This window comes from Plodia interpunctella, chromosome 22 (genome assembly GCF_027563975.2).
Source record: "Plodia interpunctella isolate USDA-ARS_2022_Savannah chromosome 22, ilPloInte3.2, whole genome shotgun sequence".
Taxonomy (NCBI): domain Eukaryota; kingdom Metazoa; phylum Arthropoda; class Insecta; order Lepidoptera; family Pyralidae; genus Plodia; species Plodia interpunctella.
Window position 1 is genome coordinate 3,824,643 of NC_071315.1, and position 16,623 is coordinate 3,841,265.

Below are 16,623 nucleotides of genomic sequence, written 5' to 3' on the forward strand. Positions count from 1 at the left end.
GTACAAATATTGTATTCTCATTGCTGCGTTATTCTCCCTTTCACACGTTATTATATCCCAATTTTTCTATTTGTGCTTTTTTCAGCATTTATAACGGGAAACTAATATGAAGACTATTTTATGTAGTTCGTGTATTTTATGATCATAACTATTCTAATGAAGTATAATCTTTATGACCTCAAGCTGTATCGAATGATGGTTTTGCATAGATTTACGCTTGTGTGTCTACCGTTTTATGTCATTTATTTGCATAGTTTAATGTCCCTAAAATTGCATCAATATTTATAAATAATTCAATGATGTTTATTATTATAATGAGTTTTCTATCACCTGGGATTATGTTATATGCAACGTGATTAGTAATCGATAAATCTATTGAAAGTGTAACGTATTAGCATAATTTGCATTTGCATACAAGTTTTGAATATTTGATTGATTGAAGCATGTCATTAAATGTATTCAAATATGCTTGTTGCTTAGCATGACCACTCGATGACGAATCGATATATTAGCTTAACGACAATGTTTCATCGTACCTTATTGGCCATTTTTCACACTCCATGTGGGGTTGATGCGGAGGGGAACTCGCTTTTGTTTTGTCTGACTATTCTCTCGAATCATCTTTCCTAAATTCAGGTTATTTTGTCTCACTCTCTCATGTGAGATCTTCCCGGTCCTCTCCTCAATCGACGGAGTATTCATGGAGTCTATTTTATCTAGTTGTTTTATGTCTACACTACCTCTCATATGTACCCAACCTATCTTTGGTTTGACTGGTTGTTGAAATCTTACTTTGTTTTTCTTCGCTTATCGACCAATCGATGATAATTTTTCAGGTGTTGATTCTAAACCGCTATTAGATTTGCAATCGTAAGATCTTGATATAACATGAATCATATCCTCGTTAACTGTTCATTTTATAGCTCCGAAGATACCTTAATGGCTTCAGCCTAGCTCTGCTATATTTGGGCTGACAATGGGGTGAGGAACCTGAAGTTCAACGATCGTGGAGTGTTTACTATGCTAGTGTTTTCATAAGAGTTCAGCGTTTGCTCAGCTGGAGTGACAAACAATGAGTTTTATTAATAGACATGGCCTTTCTTCGTTGCACACTTAACATAGTGGAATTCACGTTTGACTGAAACTTTTCCGAGCCTTGCGAGAGCGAGTTTACTTAATATGTCACGTCTTCTCGAATCCTTTTGATATTTGACACACCTAGTTCTTTCTCGTCTAAAAGCTTCCCTGATATCTACCTCACCTATCGCGTCGGCATCTATAGGTACCTAGAGACTCTTACTTTGCTTCTCCACTTCGCGCGGTCTTAGACTTACTTGTTAGACCATTGGCACGAATATTAATCTTATAAATATTATTGATATATGGACGAATTCCTCTTTCTCAAATGCTTCGTTAAAGACATGAGGCTCTCCGATATTAATTGCATTTTTCCATAGAATACCTATTGAAATAAAACGATGACCTCAGACTGGGCAACGGTCGACCGCCGCGCTCCGTGTCCTGAATATTCATACAGAATTTATAATACGCAATCACTCATAGCGTTATATAAAATATGGATTGCAGACATGTATTAGTACTCTTCGATCTTTTCATTAATATTATTCTCAAGAAAATTGTATTATTCGTTAGTGACATTAGACAAGAGTACACTTAAATATGAAGAAGAGGAAGATATTTATTTTATGACTAGTGGTATTTGTCCAATAAATCAATGAAACGCACTTGTACATTCTCGCACAAGGTAATGTTATTATTGCATAAATTACGTGTTCAGTTTTAGACTAGACGAGATCGCTAAATTTTACACAATGTGTGCTAAGTGATTGTTGATGAATGAATTTAATAATTCTAATCTAAGAATGAAATATTTTATACGATAAGGGATGAAACCTTATTTTTTATAGAAAAGATCCACAGCAAGCGTCCGAAATCTAGAACTGCCAATGAATAATAATACAAACATCTAACAAAGTGAATAAATTATTAAAACACAAAAATCGCCATGCGGTTCAAAAATAATTACTTACTGACTTTTATGAGTAATGATTAAACTTTAGAACATACGAGTACGTGAAAATATTATCTTCAGTTCTTCCGTTCACTCCCTATTTTTCCTTGCTGGATCCATAACCTGTCGCTTTTTGTTAGGACCGTCCGGAATGTTAATTGACAGAATGTTTTAAAATGCATCGAAAGTTTAGACTGTATGTATGTGTTTATGTATTCGTTACTATTGTTCCCAGTTTTGTGTGGTATATTTCTGTAATCTCATCTCTATATTACTTTCTTGTGACAGTTTTTAGCATCAGTTAATTACAGTCATTCTTGCACGCACTTTTTAAATCTCCATCCATTTTATTTGCACTTTCACAGTGCATTTAATGCTTTCCAAAAAAACATTAATATTTTCAGTATGTAATGCATTGATTTCAATACCAATATTTCGTATTGAAATCAAATTGTATAAATCATTTTCGCTAATTAGTACGCCAATTAGCTCAAACTTATCAAGTATGTTATCAGGAATTGCAATATCACGTTCAATGACATACAATCGCATATATACGTAAAGGTCATTAACTCTGCAATTTCGCTTGCGTAACACACATGCTGATTCACAACAACATATAGCAACATAGTCATAGTTAGCACGTTCAGACTTGTCCGTCGTCCTGCGTGCTGTCCGCTGCAGCGCCACACCTACGATACACCTACTGTTATTGTTTAATATTTCGATTTGCATGTTTATGTGGTGTGGGTCATCGATTACAATTAGTTTGACTTCCGATTTAGATATGCTATTATCATGCTTCTCATTAGCACTTATTATATATAGTTAGTGTTAGACTTAGGTTCATAAAACTAAGCTTTAGATACATTTAGTTCTTTGAGATTTGTACAGGTTCCATACTTTATATATATATATATATATATATATATATATATATATATATATATATATATATATATATATATATATATATATATATATTTTAAATATGCTCAGAACAAGGAAAGCAACAACGTCTAAAAGATTATGGTTAATCAAAGAAAAACAAAAGTCTTTGTTGAAAATCATTTTGACATAGTTTTTTTTAAACATCCTACAGTTTCATCTACCGAATCAATTTATTATTATCGAAATATTTACGTACGACGTAGGCTTGATTTAATTTCCTGTGTGAGTAGCGGTTGTTACATCCATAACAAAACTGCGAGCATGTAGTCTTGGGAGAAGAAATTAATTTATAGTTTGGCATTACCTATATTCACTGAAACTATACTATTGGCTATGTTGCGATCATTGATTGTTACCACATAATTATTCTCCCTATTGGTTTATTAATTAACATCCGAGTTAAGTATTTCTCAATTTGCAAATTTCAACATAATTTCTACTTCACAAAAATGATTTATTATGGGATCCTTATGAACTTTCCTTTCACCGGACGTCACGAACTACATGATCGGTTAAGAGTTTTAATAAGTTTCAACTGAGTCGTAATCAACAAAACCAATTGCTCATGGCTATACTAAAGGTCTCTCAACTATATACCACTTCGAGCTGTGGTAAAGTGCAATAAATGCCGAATGCCAATATTTGATCTAAAGCATCTTAAATGCCTGAACTTTCGATCGAGGTTGAATTGAAATACTTTGAATAACTGCGGTTGGTTATGCTAACTTGAGCTGTTTTGCTCCATTGCGACGTTCCTACAATGCGGTTTTGGATATTTCTTCTTTATAAAATTGTCACATAACATTTTTTTTTATTAGTGGGATTTTCATTATGATCATCCGATAATATTATTTGATCGTCATTATCCAAAATCTTAATCATAATTATTTATCTAGTGCTGCATTATTCTTGACTTATCTAGATATTTTTCTCGATAACAAAGCTGAGCATTACGATTTGAAAACCCAATCCTTATCTTATGGTTCCATATCTATACTAGATTCAATGTTTGTATACGCAACGCAAGTATGGATTGCATTGTGCATTTGCATACCGCCAATCGATGCGTGAGGGGGTGAAAAGGGGTGAATACAGTGAGTGAAATAGGGATGGGTTGGGTGAGAGGGGACAGGCCAGTAGACCCCGGTGGACACGTCGCTTGTGCAGGAATAATTAAAATTTCCGAAGCCAGGGAATCGAGGTTTCCAATTGGATTGTCGCGAGCCAATCCGGAGATTAAGCAATGGATCCAGTTTGTAAAGTTCGGTGTATTTGGTGGCTTAGACTTGTTGTTGATGACTAATTTCTTGGAAGTTGAGAGAACTTCTCGGTTGAACTGATGCATTTCGGAGTTCATCAACTGATTAACTGACAGATGTAATCGTATTCGAGGGGAAGTATGTATTACTTAAAGATTTGCTGGTGCATGACAATATGATGTTAGATTCTAGTCTTATTAATAATTAAATACTAAATAAATCTAAAATGGCTCTGACGATTTTAAAAAATGCAAAATTGGGGTGAAAATTTGACCTAAATCGTTTTCTAGTCTGGAAATGGTAAAAGTGGTCAAACGCAACTTTAGTTTCGTGAAACAGAGTGATGCAGTAAACTTAAAACAAGTTACAAACTTGGTTGCCTCAGTAAACAATGTGTTTTATTTAAGTAGACAGGGGAACTCCGCAAATACAGAACTTTCAGATTTAGTCCGTAACTTTGGAAGCTGTAATCTGACAGTTACGTAGCTGCAACATGCAATCTGTGCTAACATTGTAAACATAATGAAACATTGTGTTATCTAAGTTTCTCCTTTGCTAGTTTTATTTAACTACTTATAAGGTCATATCCTTGCTCAAATAATACTGATTCTTCGACATATCTAGACCCATCTTCTACATCTAAAGTTATAAAGTGGAAATGTTTTAAAGTATATCTGCAGCGGTTAATCCTTCGGAACTACGCAACCGATTCACGAAATTCTTTCACCATTAGGAAACGCATAGGGTAATTTTAACATGTTTGTGATTCAGTGTCAAATTTTTTATTCAACTAAGGATCATAAATTAAGTCTACTGCCGACTACACCACAGCCTTCTCTTCTTTCTTAATTTACTTTGCTAAACTTAAAATCATATTATTGCTTTATTATATTTATTGCAAAATATTTACATGTCGATCGATGTATGTAATAACTGTAGCCAATGCAGTGACACAGTGCAGAATTGTTATATCCATCGAAGTGTGAATTGAGTCAGTGTTTGATTAAAGGAAAACCGATTGTTTTATTTGCTGAAAGTCTTTTTACCGATGGGAAGCCCATTGTCAATACAATTAGATCATCAATATATGATTTAAACTAAATATGTGATTACTTTCAGTTATACAAATAAGTACTTTCTATTGATAATGTAATGTAATTTATTTAGTGAAATATTTATTCCATTAGAAAGGCGAAAATATTCAATATTTTAAAGTACATAATACTTTATCTATCCTTTACATAACCCCAACGCAGTAATATCTGGAACATGATTTGTTTTACGACGGTCAAACGGCAGCATTGTGAAGAGATTCATGGTCCCCGGAGGTAGCTCTTTTATGATGCTAAATTGAGTTTCACAAAAAATGTATAAATGTATAGGTCAATTTTGGCTTGCGTACAACTCATATTCAGCACAATCATACCACAATTTTTATAAAAGTCGAAATATTTGAATCGAGCCTATATTTTCATCGATGATATGCTGATTTATTTCGACAAGTAGGTTAGAAATAACAAATTATTATAGTCGAAATGTACCGTATGGACTATCCGAAACACGACAAAACTAGGTTGACTTACGAAACCGAAACTAAATTTAGCTTCTATTAACAATAGCGTTCTAAATCTCTATCGTTTGTAAATTTCACGCCCTTGCCCTAAACGGGGCTAAACATTTTTATTCTGTTCTCAACAAGCGTTAATTGTGCCTTTTGTTTATCAATTTTCTGTTTGCGGGGCTTAGTAGGCTAAATTTCATTCTTTGTCTGCTTCAACTTTACCAGAGTTTATTGAATTCATTTGTTTTGTTATTTCTGAAATGTGTTATTCTATTATTCAGCCATTCAAATTCTTAGAAAAGGACTGCCTGTCATCCCTTCATTAAGTTATTTGTTTTTAGCTAATTTGATATGATTGTATTAGAAACAACTAAATATTAATCTTCGTTGTAATATGATCGTTTGATATTGCCTCATTATTTTTATTCATCATGCAAATCTTCCTGATGTCTCGCAAACCCCTGTTACAACTTAGGGCTTATAATTATTCATGAGGCAAGCCCTTTCCATCCACTTAAATGATTGTTTACTGGTGCTTTGTATGATAATTTGTGTCATATTGTATTTTGTAGACTGCTTCTTTTTTTTGCTTAGAATTATAGTAGCTACTAAATACTCGAGCTTTTTAGACTAAAGTTTGTGTAGTCTATTTAGGAAAACATATTTTAAAACTGAATGTTGTTTCAATAGTTTTCGTGACAGGATCAATCAAAATTTTGGGCGATGGCATTTATCTTCTTGATTATTTCTTCATTTGTATTTAATACATTATCATTTATATCATTCATAGCACCCATTTTTGTTTGGCCTTTTTTGATCTCAACTCACTCTCAATATTCTTTTCTTCTTTTTCGTATTAATCAAATCTAAGGTCCTGCTAACTAATTTATTATGCAATCGTAGAAATTCCCACAGCAATCTAAAATGTTTGCCAGCGGAAATCGAACTCGTTTCAGTTCTGAATATTTAGTTCGATGGAGTGGAATGCGGCTACGCGAGCATTAATGTTATGGACTGTGAAAAATTTACTAATCTTCTTTTATAAACTTCTGACTAGCTTGTTTATGAGGAGAAATTAAGACGTGATTATAGGCGTATTTGACAGTTTCTTTTTGTTTATTTTTAACTACACGTTTGCGGTTTCCAGTATCATTAACAGTATCAGATTGCGCCTTTACGGTTATTTTATTAGATTTGTGCCTTACCTATTTCGCGATATCGGACCGATCTTCATTTTTCACATCTGGGAGCTTTACTTTTTTTGTAAAGTTTCCTGTATGACTAGTCCGTAAAATCGAATAGTTCTTTTGGGTTCTCTCTGTCATCTAAGTATTTTCCTGTTTTCTTCTTCAGTCTCAAAGCGGCATGGTCTTCGACATCCATAGAAATCCATCTATTGGTATGCACATCCTCCTTGACAACATCAAGCCAGCACGTTTTAGGTTTGTCCCTTCTGCCATGCCCGAGTAGGTTTCCTCCGTAGTCGGTTTACGTAAGACGTGGAAACACAAGAACTATCTACCTCTCCTTATTAGCGTGTCGACTCGGCTAAATTTGTGACGACCAATACGACGCCACGGATACAGCAACAGTGGCGACATACCTATCTTTCAATGAACAAGAATTACGCTTTATTTATGTGCCTGCGGTATCATGAGGGTAACAATATGTTTCTGTTTTCAGCCATGAACCTGAGGGCGGCGGGCGTTGCGCGGACGGGCCGCTAGCGCGCGCGATGCAGCCAGCGCCGGCCGGCTCGCCCAAGCGGCATCCTAGTGCGGTGACACAGGGTTAGTACATATTTTGATTGAGTTAACTGTTAGTATACCATATTATACCACATAGTATACTCAATCTGTGTAAAGTATTCTTGATCTTTTTCCCAATCGGTCAAAAGTCAGACGCAAACTCTGTTAATTGGGTTTGCATCGGACTTTTTGACTACACGTATTTATATAGCGTGTCGATTCTGCTAACGTTAACAGTTCTTTTTATAAGTTCCACCAGGATAGATAATAAAGAATGGGACGGATAAATGAGGCTTATTCCTTGCAGTGGACAAGTAAAACTAATGATAATAAGCTTAATCTGTTAGTAAAAGCTTAGACTTAAGACAGCTTGAATTTCTCTCCACATTTCTCTATAATTAACACATCTTGCCAATGTTTCATGCATAGGCAATCATAGTCATACTGTTATATGGATTGCAAACACGCTTACTTTTCGTATCCTAGACCTTATTTATACCGTACCGTTCATTTGAGTTGGCACTAGCTCCGATGATGTCATGGCATGCTAAATGCTGGTAAACCCTACTACCGTGAGACGATCATAAATTACGAGATTTAACTGTAGGAATGCGACAACAAATTGCAGTTTGGCGAAAATAACCACGTTGTAGGTCGTCTGGCGAAAGAGGTTAACTGAGAAGTTCTTTAGATAGGTTTCGAAATTGTGCAGAAAGTTTTAGGAAATGCCATTTCTGTTAGGGACAATTCAGAATATGGGCTTCTCATAATCGTATATCTCAAGGCGGATGGTCCCATCGGAAGCAAACAGTGGACTTATAAAATTTCTACAGATTGGTATACATACTTATGTGCTACAATTAGGTTTCGAATTTGGGACCATTTGGCACTCAAAGGGCTGTATTAACTGTACCACCACTGCTTCCAAATTTGGTAAGAATAAGTAAAACCCAAAATAATGATAAAACAGATCCGCACGTTGACGAGTCAACTTTAGCTCAGGCACATTTGTCGTTCCAATATTGATATTATCGAGATGCGTTAACATTTGCTTAGTGACTATTTGATAATCTGCGCCATACGACAGCTTACGGCGGCAAATATTTGATCTAACAATATACCCAATACACTAGCGGTGGTAACATGTGTTTCCTGCGGTTGTGGTTGTGGTTGTGTGGATGTACAGTGCATAACTTATCCAACTAAGAATCGTGCTGAGCTGTAGGCATCATCTTTACGTCTGCTATTACAAACCCACGCAGTCGTATAGTAATTTGCTAAATTGCAAATTACTAGGCTATCAGACTTGCGTGCACTAAGTTCAGCAAATATTCGTCATGTTACCTATCCCCTCCGGTCTACGTGTACCTTGACAGGTCAAACAGGAGTATTTTAGACTGTAAATTGAAATTTTGTTGTTATTTTAATCTTTTAAACAATATTGCAGAAAAACAATTAATCCTACATGCAAACCATTTCTTCTGAACTTGTTTTTCTTTACTAGTAATATAGTATGCTTCTGCAGGCGTCGCGACTACAACTCAGATTTTAAGTTTATTTCTACCATGTGTTTTACGAAACCAACTAAATTCAGCACACGAGACATCACTTTACCTAAATTGAGCTCTGTCACTGATGCTTTGGGGGTCTTTTGCCATATTAACCTGTAATTACACTGCCTTTTTCAACCTTCAAACCGGAACACAACATTGCAAGCACTGCTGTTCGACATCAGAAATAGATGAGAGTGAGGTACCTACCTATGCAGACGACCTTTATACCACGTTCTACATTCAAAATAGAATATCATAATAACATTTCCGATTTCTTGTCAGCAGGCACAGCAGCCGGCGACCAGTCCACCCTCAAAGTCCATTTTCCCAACGGAGGGTTCAACGTAGTCCGGGCGTCAGCTGATGACGATGTCAGATCAGTGCTGCGGCTGCTGGCTGCGAGACTGGCCGCTGGAGACAGGGTGTACGCCAATTGCTATGCGCTGCGGGCACGGAGGCTAACCACTGGCAAGGTAAATAAGATAAATATAGCTTGGAAGCTGGTAAGGATTGCGACTGTCCGGCCGTAAGTATACCAATGGTACATTATAAGAGATAGATCTCGACAGATGCAGCCATCTCACATTTAGATAAATTCGTTTTGGCTCCATCACTACTATCATTGACTTACATAGCTGTCTCTCTTCTGAGCGTTTTCTTGGTTGCTCCTACAGCTGTTAATTGTCGGAGCTCAGGGCCCGCTTTCCTACTTTTTCTTCTCCACTTCACTCAGTCTTCGGCGTCCCTAATTCCTTGTCACCCTTGACGACGTGGCTTACATGCATACCAAAGTAATAATAATATTTCCAACCGTTCCAGATCCGATGGATCCACCAGGACACGCCAGTGTCGGAGCTGCTCAGCAAATGGCCGGCGAGCGAGTGGAGGCTGGAGCTCAGGGTGCGGTACCTGCCCGCCAACCTGCGGGAACTGTGCGAAGCGGACCGCGTCACTTTCCACTACTATTACGACCAGGTACACTCGAGCGTTGTCCTCATTGAGACAGAGCGGTGCGATGCAAAGATGTCAACGTATGGATGTTATATGACAGTGTTCTATATGGATTACTAGCTGCGCCCCGGGGCTTCGCTACCGTGGGAATTTCTGAATTAAAAGTATCCTATTTGTTATTCCGAGTTATATTCTACCCGTGTACGAAATTTCATAAGAATCCGTCCAGTCGATTTTCCGTGAAAGAGTAACAAACATACATATATCCCCACAAACATTCGCACTTATAATGTTAGTAGGAGCCATCCATATACGTTCATTCATTTAATATTTTCGCGTCGCCTCGCATTGCGTCACTTTCTATCAATGAGAACGCGAGGTCAGCTTCAAAATGATATGTGAATTTAGAGCAGTCAAAGTTATAGGAGAATCTTAAAATCATACATAATAGAATAATTAATTAGAATCATCATACATTTGTCAGGACACAGGATGTTCACAATATCTCATTACTCATTGTTTAATATTTATATTCAGGGTGTTTAAAATTATCTTAGCTTGCTCGTATTGTTTGTTGAGAGGAGTGAAACTCCGGCGCTCCGCAAGTAATTATGTTTTGTTAGGATATAAGGGAGTTAATTGATGTGTTACGATTTTTCAGTTGCGACACGACTACCTCAATGCCAATCATCCTATGGTAGACCAGGATTTGGCTATACAAATATGCTGTTTAGAAATAAAGTGAGTTTAAGTATTGCCTAGTTCTAAGTATAATATAATTATATAGTTAAACAAATTTCTGTCTTGTTGTTGATTTTGATGTTTACCTACAATCATCTGCTGTACAACTGTGAAAACTGCATCAAATTTCACCCAGTAGACAAAGATTCTAAAAAAAATTGTTTTGCTTCTATTGGCTTCTATTAGTCCCATAAAGATGCCCCATAATTATTTTTCTTTATAATCTCTTATGTACAGACAAAGCCCGCTTACAGTTTTATTATTTGTATAGATATAGATAAATATAATGCTTAACATTCTTGTTAACTTATTTACCGAACGAGTTTGAAACAAAAATTGATGTTAATTGATATTCCAGGTACTTTTGTAAGGATAACCAGATATCCCTGGACAAGAAGTTCAACATCGAATACCTGGAGAAAGAGTTCGGCCTACACAAGTTCCTGCCCAAATCTGTGCTCGAAGCGATCAAACCCAAAGTGCTGAAGAAGGCAATACAGCAGCAATTTAAAAAGGTACATTATAATACGTTGAATCAATAAATATATTAGGACAAATCACACAGATCGAGTTAGCCCCAAAGTAAGTTCGAGACTTGTGTTATGGGATACTAACTCAACGATACTATATTTTATAACAAATACATATATAGATAAAAGATCATTTTCCATCATGACCCGACCGGGGATCGAACCCGGGACCTCGGGACCTCGGTGGCACAGTGGTAAGGTTCTTGCCACTGAACCGAGAGGTCGTCAAAATATGTTATATTATGATATGTTTGTCCATTGTTCATATATTAGTATGGACGATGGTTGATTATATATATAGTCGACCAATCGATATTTACTTGGTTTCTGCAGTCGAATTTCGAACGTCTTCGTAGTTCGAACGCAGGGTAGTTGTGGGTGCGGGGAGGGGGCTGCTCTCAAAGCTCCATGTGAAGTTAATCAAAGACTTGGGAAATATTAATCCATATACATGCATCACGTTTTTTTATATTTTGTTATAAATCTGATTTCGATGTCAACGCTGGTGCCTATTCCGTCTTTAACTAAGGTACCTACATACGTTACATATAATAATGTCCTGGGGGGCTACCATGAAATAAAAAACACGTAGCACGTCATTGCGTCCACACGTTTTCTTTTTACGCGAGCCGTACTCGATACGTGAGAAAGAGACGTGCGTGCGGACGTGAGTGACGTGTGGTTGCGACGCCGACACGGCAGGTGGCGACGCTGGGCGAGGCGGAAGGCATGCTGCGCTTCGTGCAGACGCTGCACGCGCACCTCGGGTACGACCGCGAGAGCTTCACGGGCGCGCTCGGCTCCGAGTGGGCCATCCCCGTCGAGCTCGCCATCGGGCCCGACATCGGTAACTCATTTATACTAGCTGCGCTCCGGGGCTTCGCAACCGTGGGAATTTCGGGATAAAATGTACTCTATGTGTTATTCCACTTTATATTCCCGTGTACCAAATTTTTCATTTGAAACAATCGGTCCAGTAGATTTTGCGTGAAAGTGTAACAACATACGCACATATATCCTCACAAACTTTGAGAAAGTGCCTATGAAGGTGTTAATTTCTTAATTAATGATTTGATTTGATAATAAAGAACTTTCGACGCCACAAACAACTAATATCGTTCTTAACATAATTCATTTCAATTACTTAATCTAGGTCAACACTCCAAAATATTTCATGATACTATTATAAATTAATTAACTTCTTCAGATATATCGTACGTTTCACACAAGGCAGGCGAGCCAGCGACATATTCAAAAATAGCATCGTTCTGCGACATAGTAGCCGTGCAAACCCTAAAGTCTAACTGTTCGCAACAATCACAAACACAGGTAACTTATTCTGGTTATAATTGATTTTTTACATTTATCTTAGGTATTTGATAATTTCCATCTTATTTTATAATAGTCGTTTCTACAACTTAAAAGATTTTTAAAAATATGTCAAGAATAGTGCGGATTATCACATAAAAGTATGGATTTAACAAAATAAGTTAATGTTTAATGCGAAAATAACATTATTATCCTTATGGCATTCCTCAAGGTAATATACTGGGACCAACGCCACTTGGTGTAATAATTTTACTGTATTTTTCTAATTCATGTAAAGTTTTTTTTAAATGATTTTTTTAATAAAAGAAATACACTATTGATTTCAGAGTGGATCTTGTGGCAAAGCAGCGCTTCAGTTGAGAGTGAAAGGAGCGACGGAAACGCTAACGATCACATGCAGCAGTGTCGAGGTAGATACTCTATATTATATACGTAATATCCTGATTGAAAGAAAAGCCGAAAGTCACTCATAACGGAAATCCAAAGAAGCTGACAAACTATAAACTGACGTAGACGTGAAATTGTAAAGATTGCATTTAAAATTAATTGTCCAAAGTTCAGTAGAGCGAAAGTACTGAATTTTGTTTTGTTCTTTGATCAATAGAAGAAATCGAATTAACTTTTCGGGAATAATCAGTCTGGACATATATAGACTGATATTCTTAGATATTTGGCTGTATCATTTGAACTGGTCTGATTGCAGGCTGCAGAAAGTTTAGCGGATCTAGTGGACGGCTACTGCAGACTGGTGACCGACTCACAGACCTCACTATGGAACAGAACCAGTAAGTACTTAGGGCGGGTTGCACCGTCAACTTTGACGTCTTCTTCGACGTCCGTCAACTTAAAAATCAACGTCAAATTTGACGGTGCAATTCACCCTTAATATCGGTTACAGGCCACATATATCTTCTGTATCTGTATGCACATTTATTTGGAATACAATAGAGTGTCTATTTATACTTTATACTGATATTTATACCTATATTTTCTGTAATCTATTTGTGTGTCATGTACATAAATAAATACAGGGTGGCTTTTTAAACAATAGTAAAATTTTCACAGCGGGTTTGCATGTTGAATTTAAGCTGGTATCCAAAGAAATCCATACAAAAAACTTATGATCTTCTGTTTTAAGTGTATATATGGAAAGTTGATTCACAATGATTTTGATCATGTCATGCAATGAGCACATTGTAAAAATGTTGAAAAAGCCACCTTAATATTTCAACAACGTAATATAAATTATCTTGTTTCTTATATTTCTATTTATTGAGTTTCACTTCATGTTATTTATATTCCCTTTTCTCTTTCTTTCAAGCAACCGTTTGGAAATCACTCCACTGTCAATGCAAAAGTAAGTTCTTCTGTATGTGTTTGTGTGTCATTTTCTTTGCTTAATTGTAACCTTTTGTTTATAAATAAATAAATAACATTTTTGTTTATTCGGACCATAAGTCCATTTTTTTTGTTAGTAACAATCAAACCTTAACCTATTGTTAGTAACTACAAATAAAACATCCATCAGTCACTGCTGGCCAGTTCCGTGTGAGACTGCGCAACAGCGACCGATGTACACCGCTCCCGCACAGAAGCGTAGAAGCAATCTACTTTCGGTTCTGCAAACATCCCTGATGCACTACAGAATCTAGGCAACCCCATCAGCACCCTAAATGCATTGTTATATTGGACGTTTGGATGTTTATATTTGCCTTATTTTTATTTGGATGAATGGACTTTAAAATTTAACAAAGACAAGAATCTAATTGCCCCTCATTTATGATGGATCTGTGTTGGGGGTTGTATTAAAATTTTATGAATGTGAAAGTTTTTAGAAAGGTTCTTTATTTTGAAGGACATGTATCTTTCTTGTGTCAATTTGTCATGTACTTACTTTTCAAACGACAAATTTATTACAAACAAGCAAACGAATTGTTCTTAGCGGCGGAAATGAGCAGCAGTTCGTCCGAAGGCAAGACCAGTTCGTGGGAGGCGAACACCGCCACCCTGCTGTCTGAAGACTACGCTGAGATTGTGGACGACGACGCTGACTACTCCACGCCAGCTGGTAATCCTTACTGACCATATTATGTCCAGGGTTTCGTCGCCATTGTTGCGTTTTGGCAACAGATTAAAACTATTTATTGTGTAATACAAACAAAGCGATCAACCCTGGGTTTCGACGCTCAACGGCTAAAGAAGTAACCGGGAACACGCTCAGATGAGAGAGAGAGAATGAGCTGAGGTCAAATATAACCTACTATAGGCGGAGCTGCCAGCAACAGCTAGTTAGTATTGTGATGACAATTATACGTTTTTATTACGTAATTTTCAATACAGTAGTTTTAGCCTTAGATTTGTTTTTCAGATAATTTTTTTATTATATATATTTTATTTCAGTACGTGACTATGAGTTGGTGAGGAATCAGATTGAACTGACTGGCATCATCGGTGAAGGACAGTTTGGTGATGTTCACAAAGGTAAAAATATTACCATTGTATTTATTGGTTGATAACGATGTTCGCTTCACATTTGCTTATAATTAGTGTTTTAGCTTTGGTGTGAAATGTGAAACTGTTCGTTTTCAATACAAAAAAAAAAGATCTACAGTTAAATTCCATACAATCGGTAAAACCAAAATAAAATAAAACTGGACAAAGCAGTTATTATCAACTTGTTCAATAACATAAATAATGTGTAAAAAAAAATCTAAAATCCTACATAAAATATTGTTATTAATTTACAAGTCAATTCTAATTCTATGTTCAATTCAATACTTGACAGAATTAAAACACTTTTTTAACAAAAACGATTAGTCTGACGAAATAAATAAATCATTGATTGATTGATTGATTGATTGATTGATTGATACTCCAGGTACCTGCCGAGTGACGTCAGCGAACCATCCATCTTTACGAAGACAACTAGCGCAACAAAAACAACAAGGCAAATGTTCCGGCGGAGAGTATATATTACCTGTGGCCGTCAAAACTTGCAAGATGGACGCCGATTTGGACACCGCCGAGAAGTTTCTCGAAGAGGCTTGTGAGTTCTTATATTGATTTTACATTGTGTCCATTATTATTACAAATGCGAATGTTTGGATGTGTGTCAGGATGTTTTGTCTCTCTGATAACATTCAAATGTGCCAAAAATGACGTTTTAATATAAACTTTATTTTCGAGTGGGTCATAGCAACCATAGTAAGTTCTAGTAGTTAAGTACTAGCTTATGCCCATAACTTCGTATCTGAGTAAAACATTTCCCTTGGGAATTTCAGGAAATCCCTTCTTAGTGCTCGCCTACACACTGTGCGTTGTCTGTCTGTCAGTCACTCAGTAACGGAAGAATTTTATATATGTATATTAAGCTCCGGACTTTGGAGAATTCAACAGTCACATTCGTCACAGTGACATTCGATATTCAACCTACCGTGTAACTCATAGAGTTTAAAATGCTATAAAAATGTTTTAAATAGTACATTCTCTATGGTAATATTTTTGACTAATTTAAATTATCACATGTACATAAACACATAAATGACATTGTTGTATAAAACTGACCCTTATTCCCATAGATATAATGCAGCAGTTCTCTCACCCGCACATCATCGGGCTGGTGGGGGTCTGCAGCAGCCCCCCCATCTGGATCGTCATGGAACTGGCCACTCTTGGGGAAATGAGGGCTTATCTACAGCAGAACGCTAGGAGGTAAGCGAATATGCACTTTAATCCATTGTTATAAGACAGTTTCTTCCATAAAACTAGCCGTATTTCAAAATAAATAATAGGAGGTGAGATAATATGAACCTTATCCATCAGACATAAGGCAGTGTTTCATATAAATTCTAAATCGTCATGGAACTGGACACTCTAGGGGAAATGAGGACTTATCTACACGCTAGCAGGTGAATGAATGAACCTTATGCCATTTTCATAAGATTATAACATAAAACTAACTGTACTTC

The 16,623-nt window shown here is 36.5% G+C and overlaps 1 protein-coding gene across 17 annotated transcripts in view; it reads left to right on the forward strand.

Moving 5' to 3' along the window:
- LOC128679928 (focal adhesion kinase 1-like) overlaps positions 1–16,623 on the forward strand; it is a 111,066-nt gene that overhangs the window by 83,904 nt on the left and 10,539 nt on the right. For 9 of the 17 annotated variants that reach the window (XM_053762448.1, XM_053762454.1, XM_053762457.1 and 6 more), the window contains 14 exons: positions 7,487–7,593; positions 9,387–9,577; positions 9,924–10,079; positions 10,717–10,796; positions 11,155–11,311; positions 12,029–12,173; positions 12,534–12,655; positions 12,982–13,065; positions 13,359–13,440; positions 13,977–14,012; positions 14,598–14,723; positions 15,056–15,136; positions 15,534–15,701; positions 16,234–16,366. In XM_053762448.1, the coding sequence (XP_053618423.1) occupies positions 7,487–7,593; positions 9,387–9,577; positions 9,924–10,079; positions 10,717–10,796; positions 11,155–11,311; positions 12,029–12,173; positions 12,534–12,655; positions 12,982–13,065; positions 13,359–13,440; positions 13,977–14,012; positions 14,598–14,723; positions 15,056–15,136; positions 15,534–15,701; positions 16,234–16,366 (1,668 nt within the window). The remainder of the gene's footprint in view (positions 1–7,486; positions 7,594–9,386; positions 9,578–9,923; positions 10,080–10,716; positions 10,797–11,154; positions 11,312–12,028; positions 12,174–12,533; positions 12,656–12,981; positions 13,066–13,358; positions 13,441–13,976; positions 14,013–14,597; positions 14,724–15,055; positions 15,137–15,533; positions 15,702–16,233; positions 16,367–16,623) is intronic. The other 8 variants (XM_053762450.1, XM_053762456.1, XM_053762453.2 and 5 more) reach the window with 3 other exon arrangements.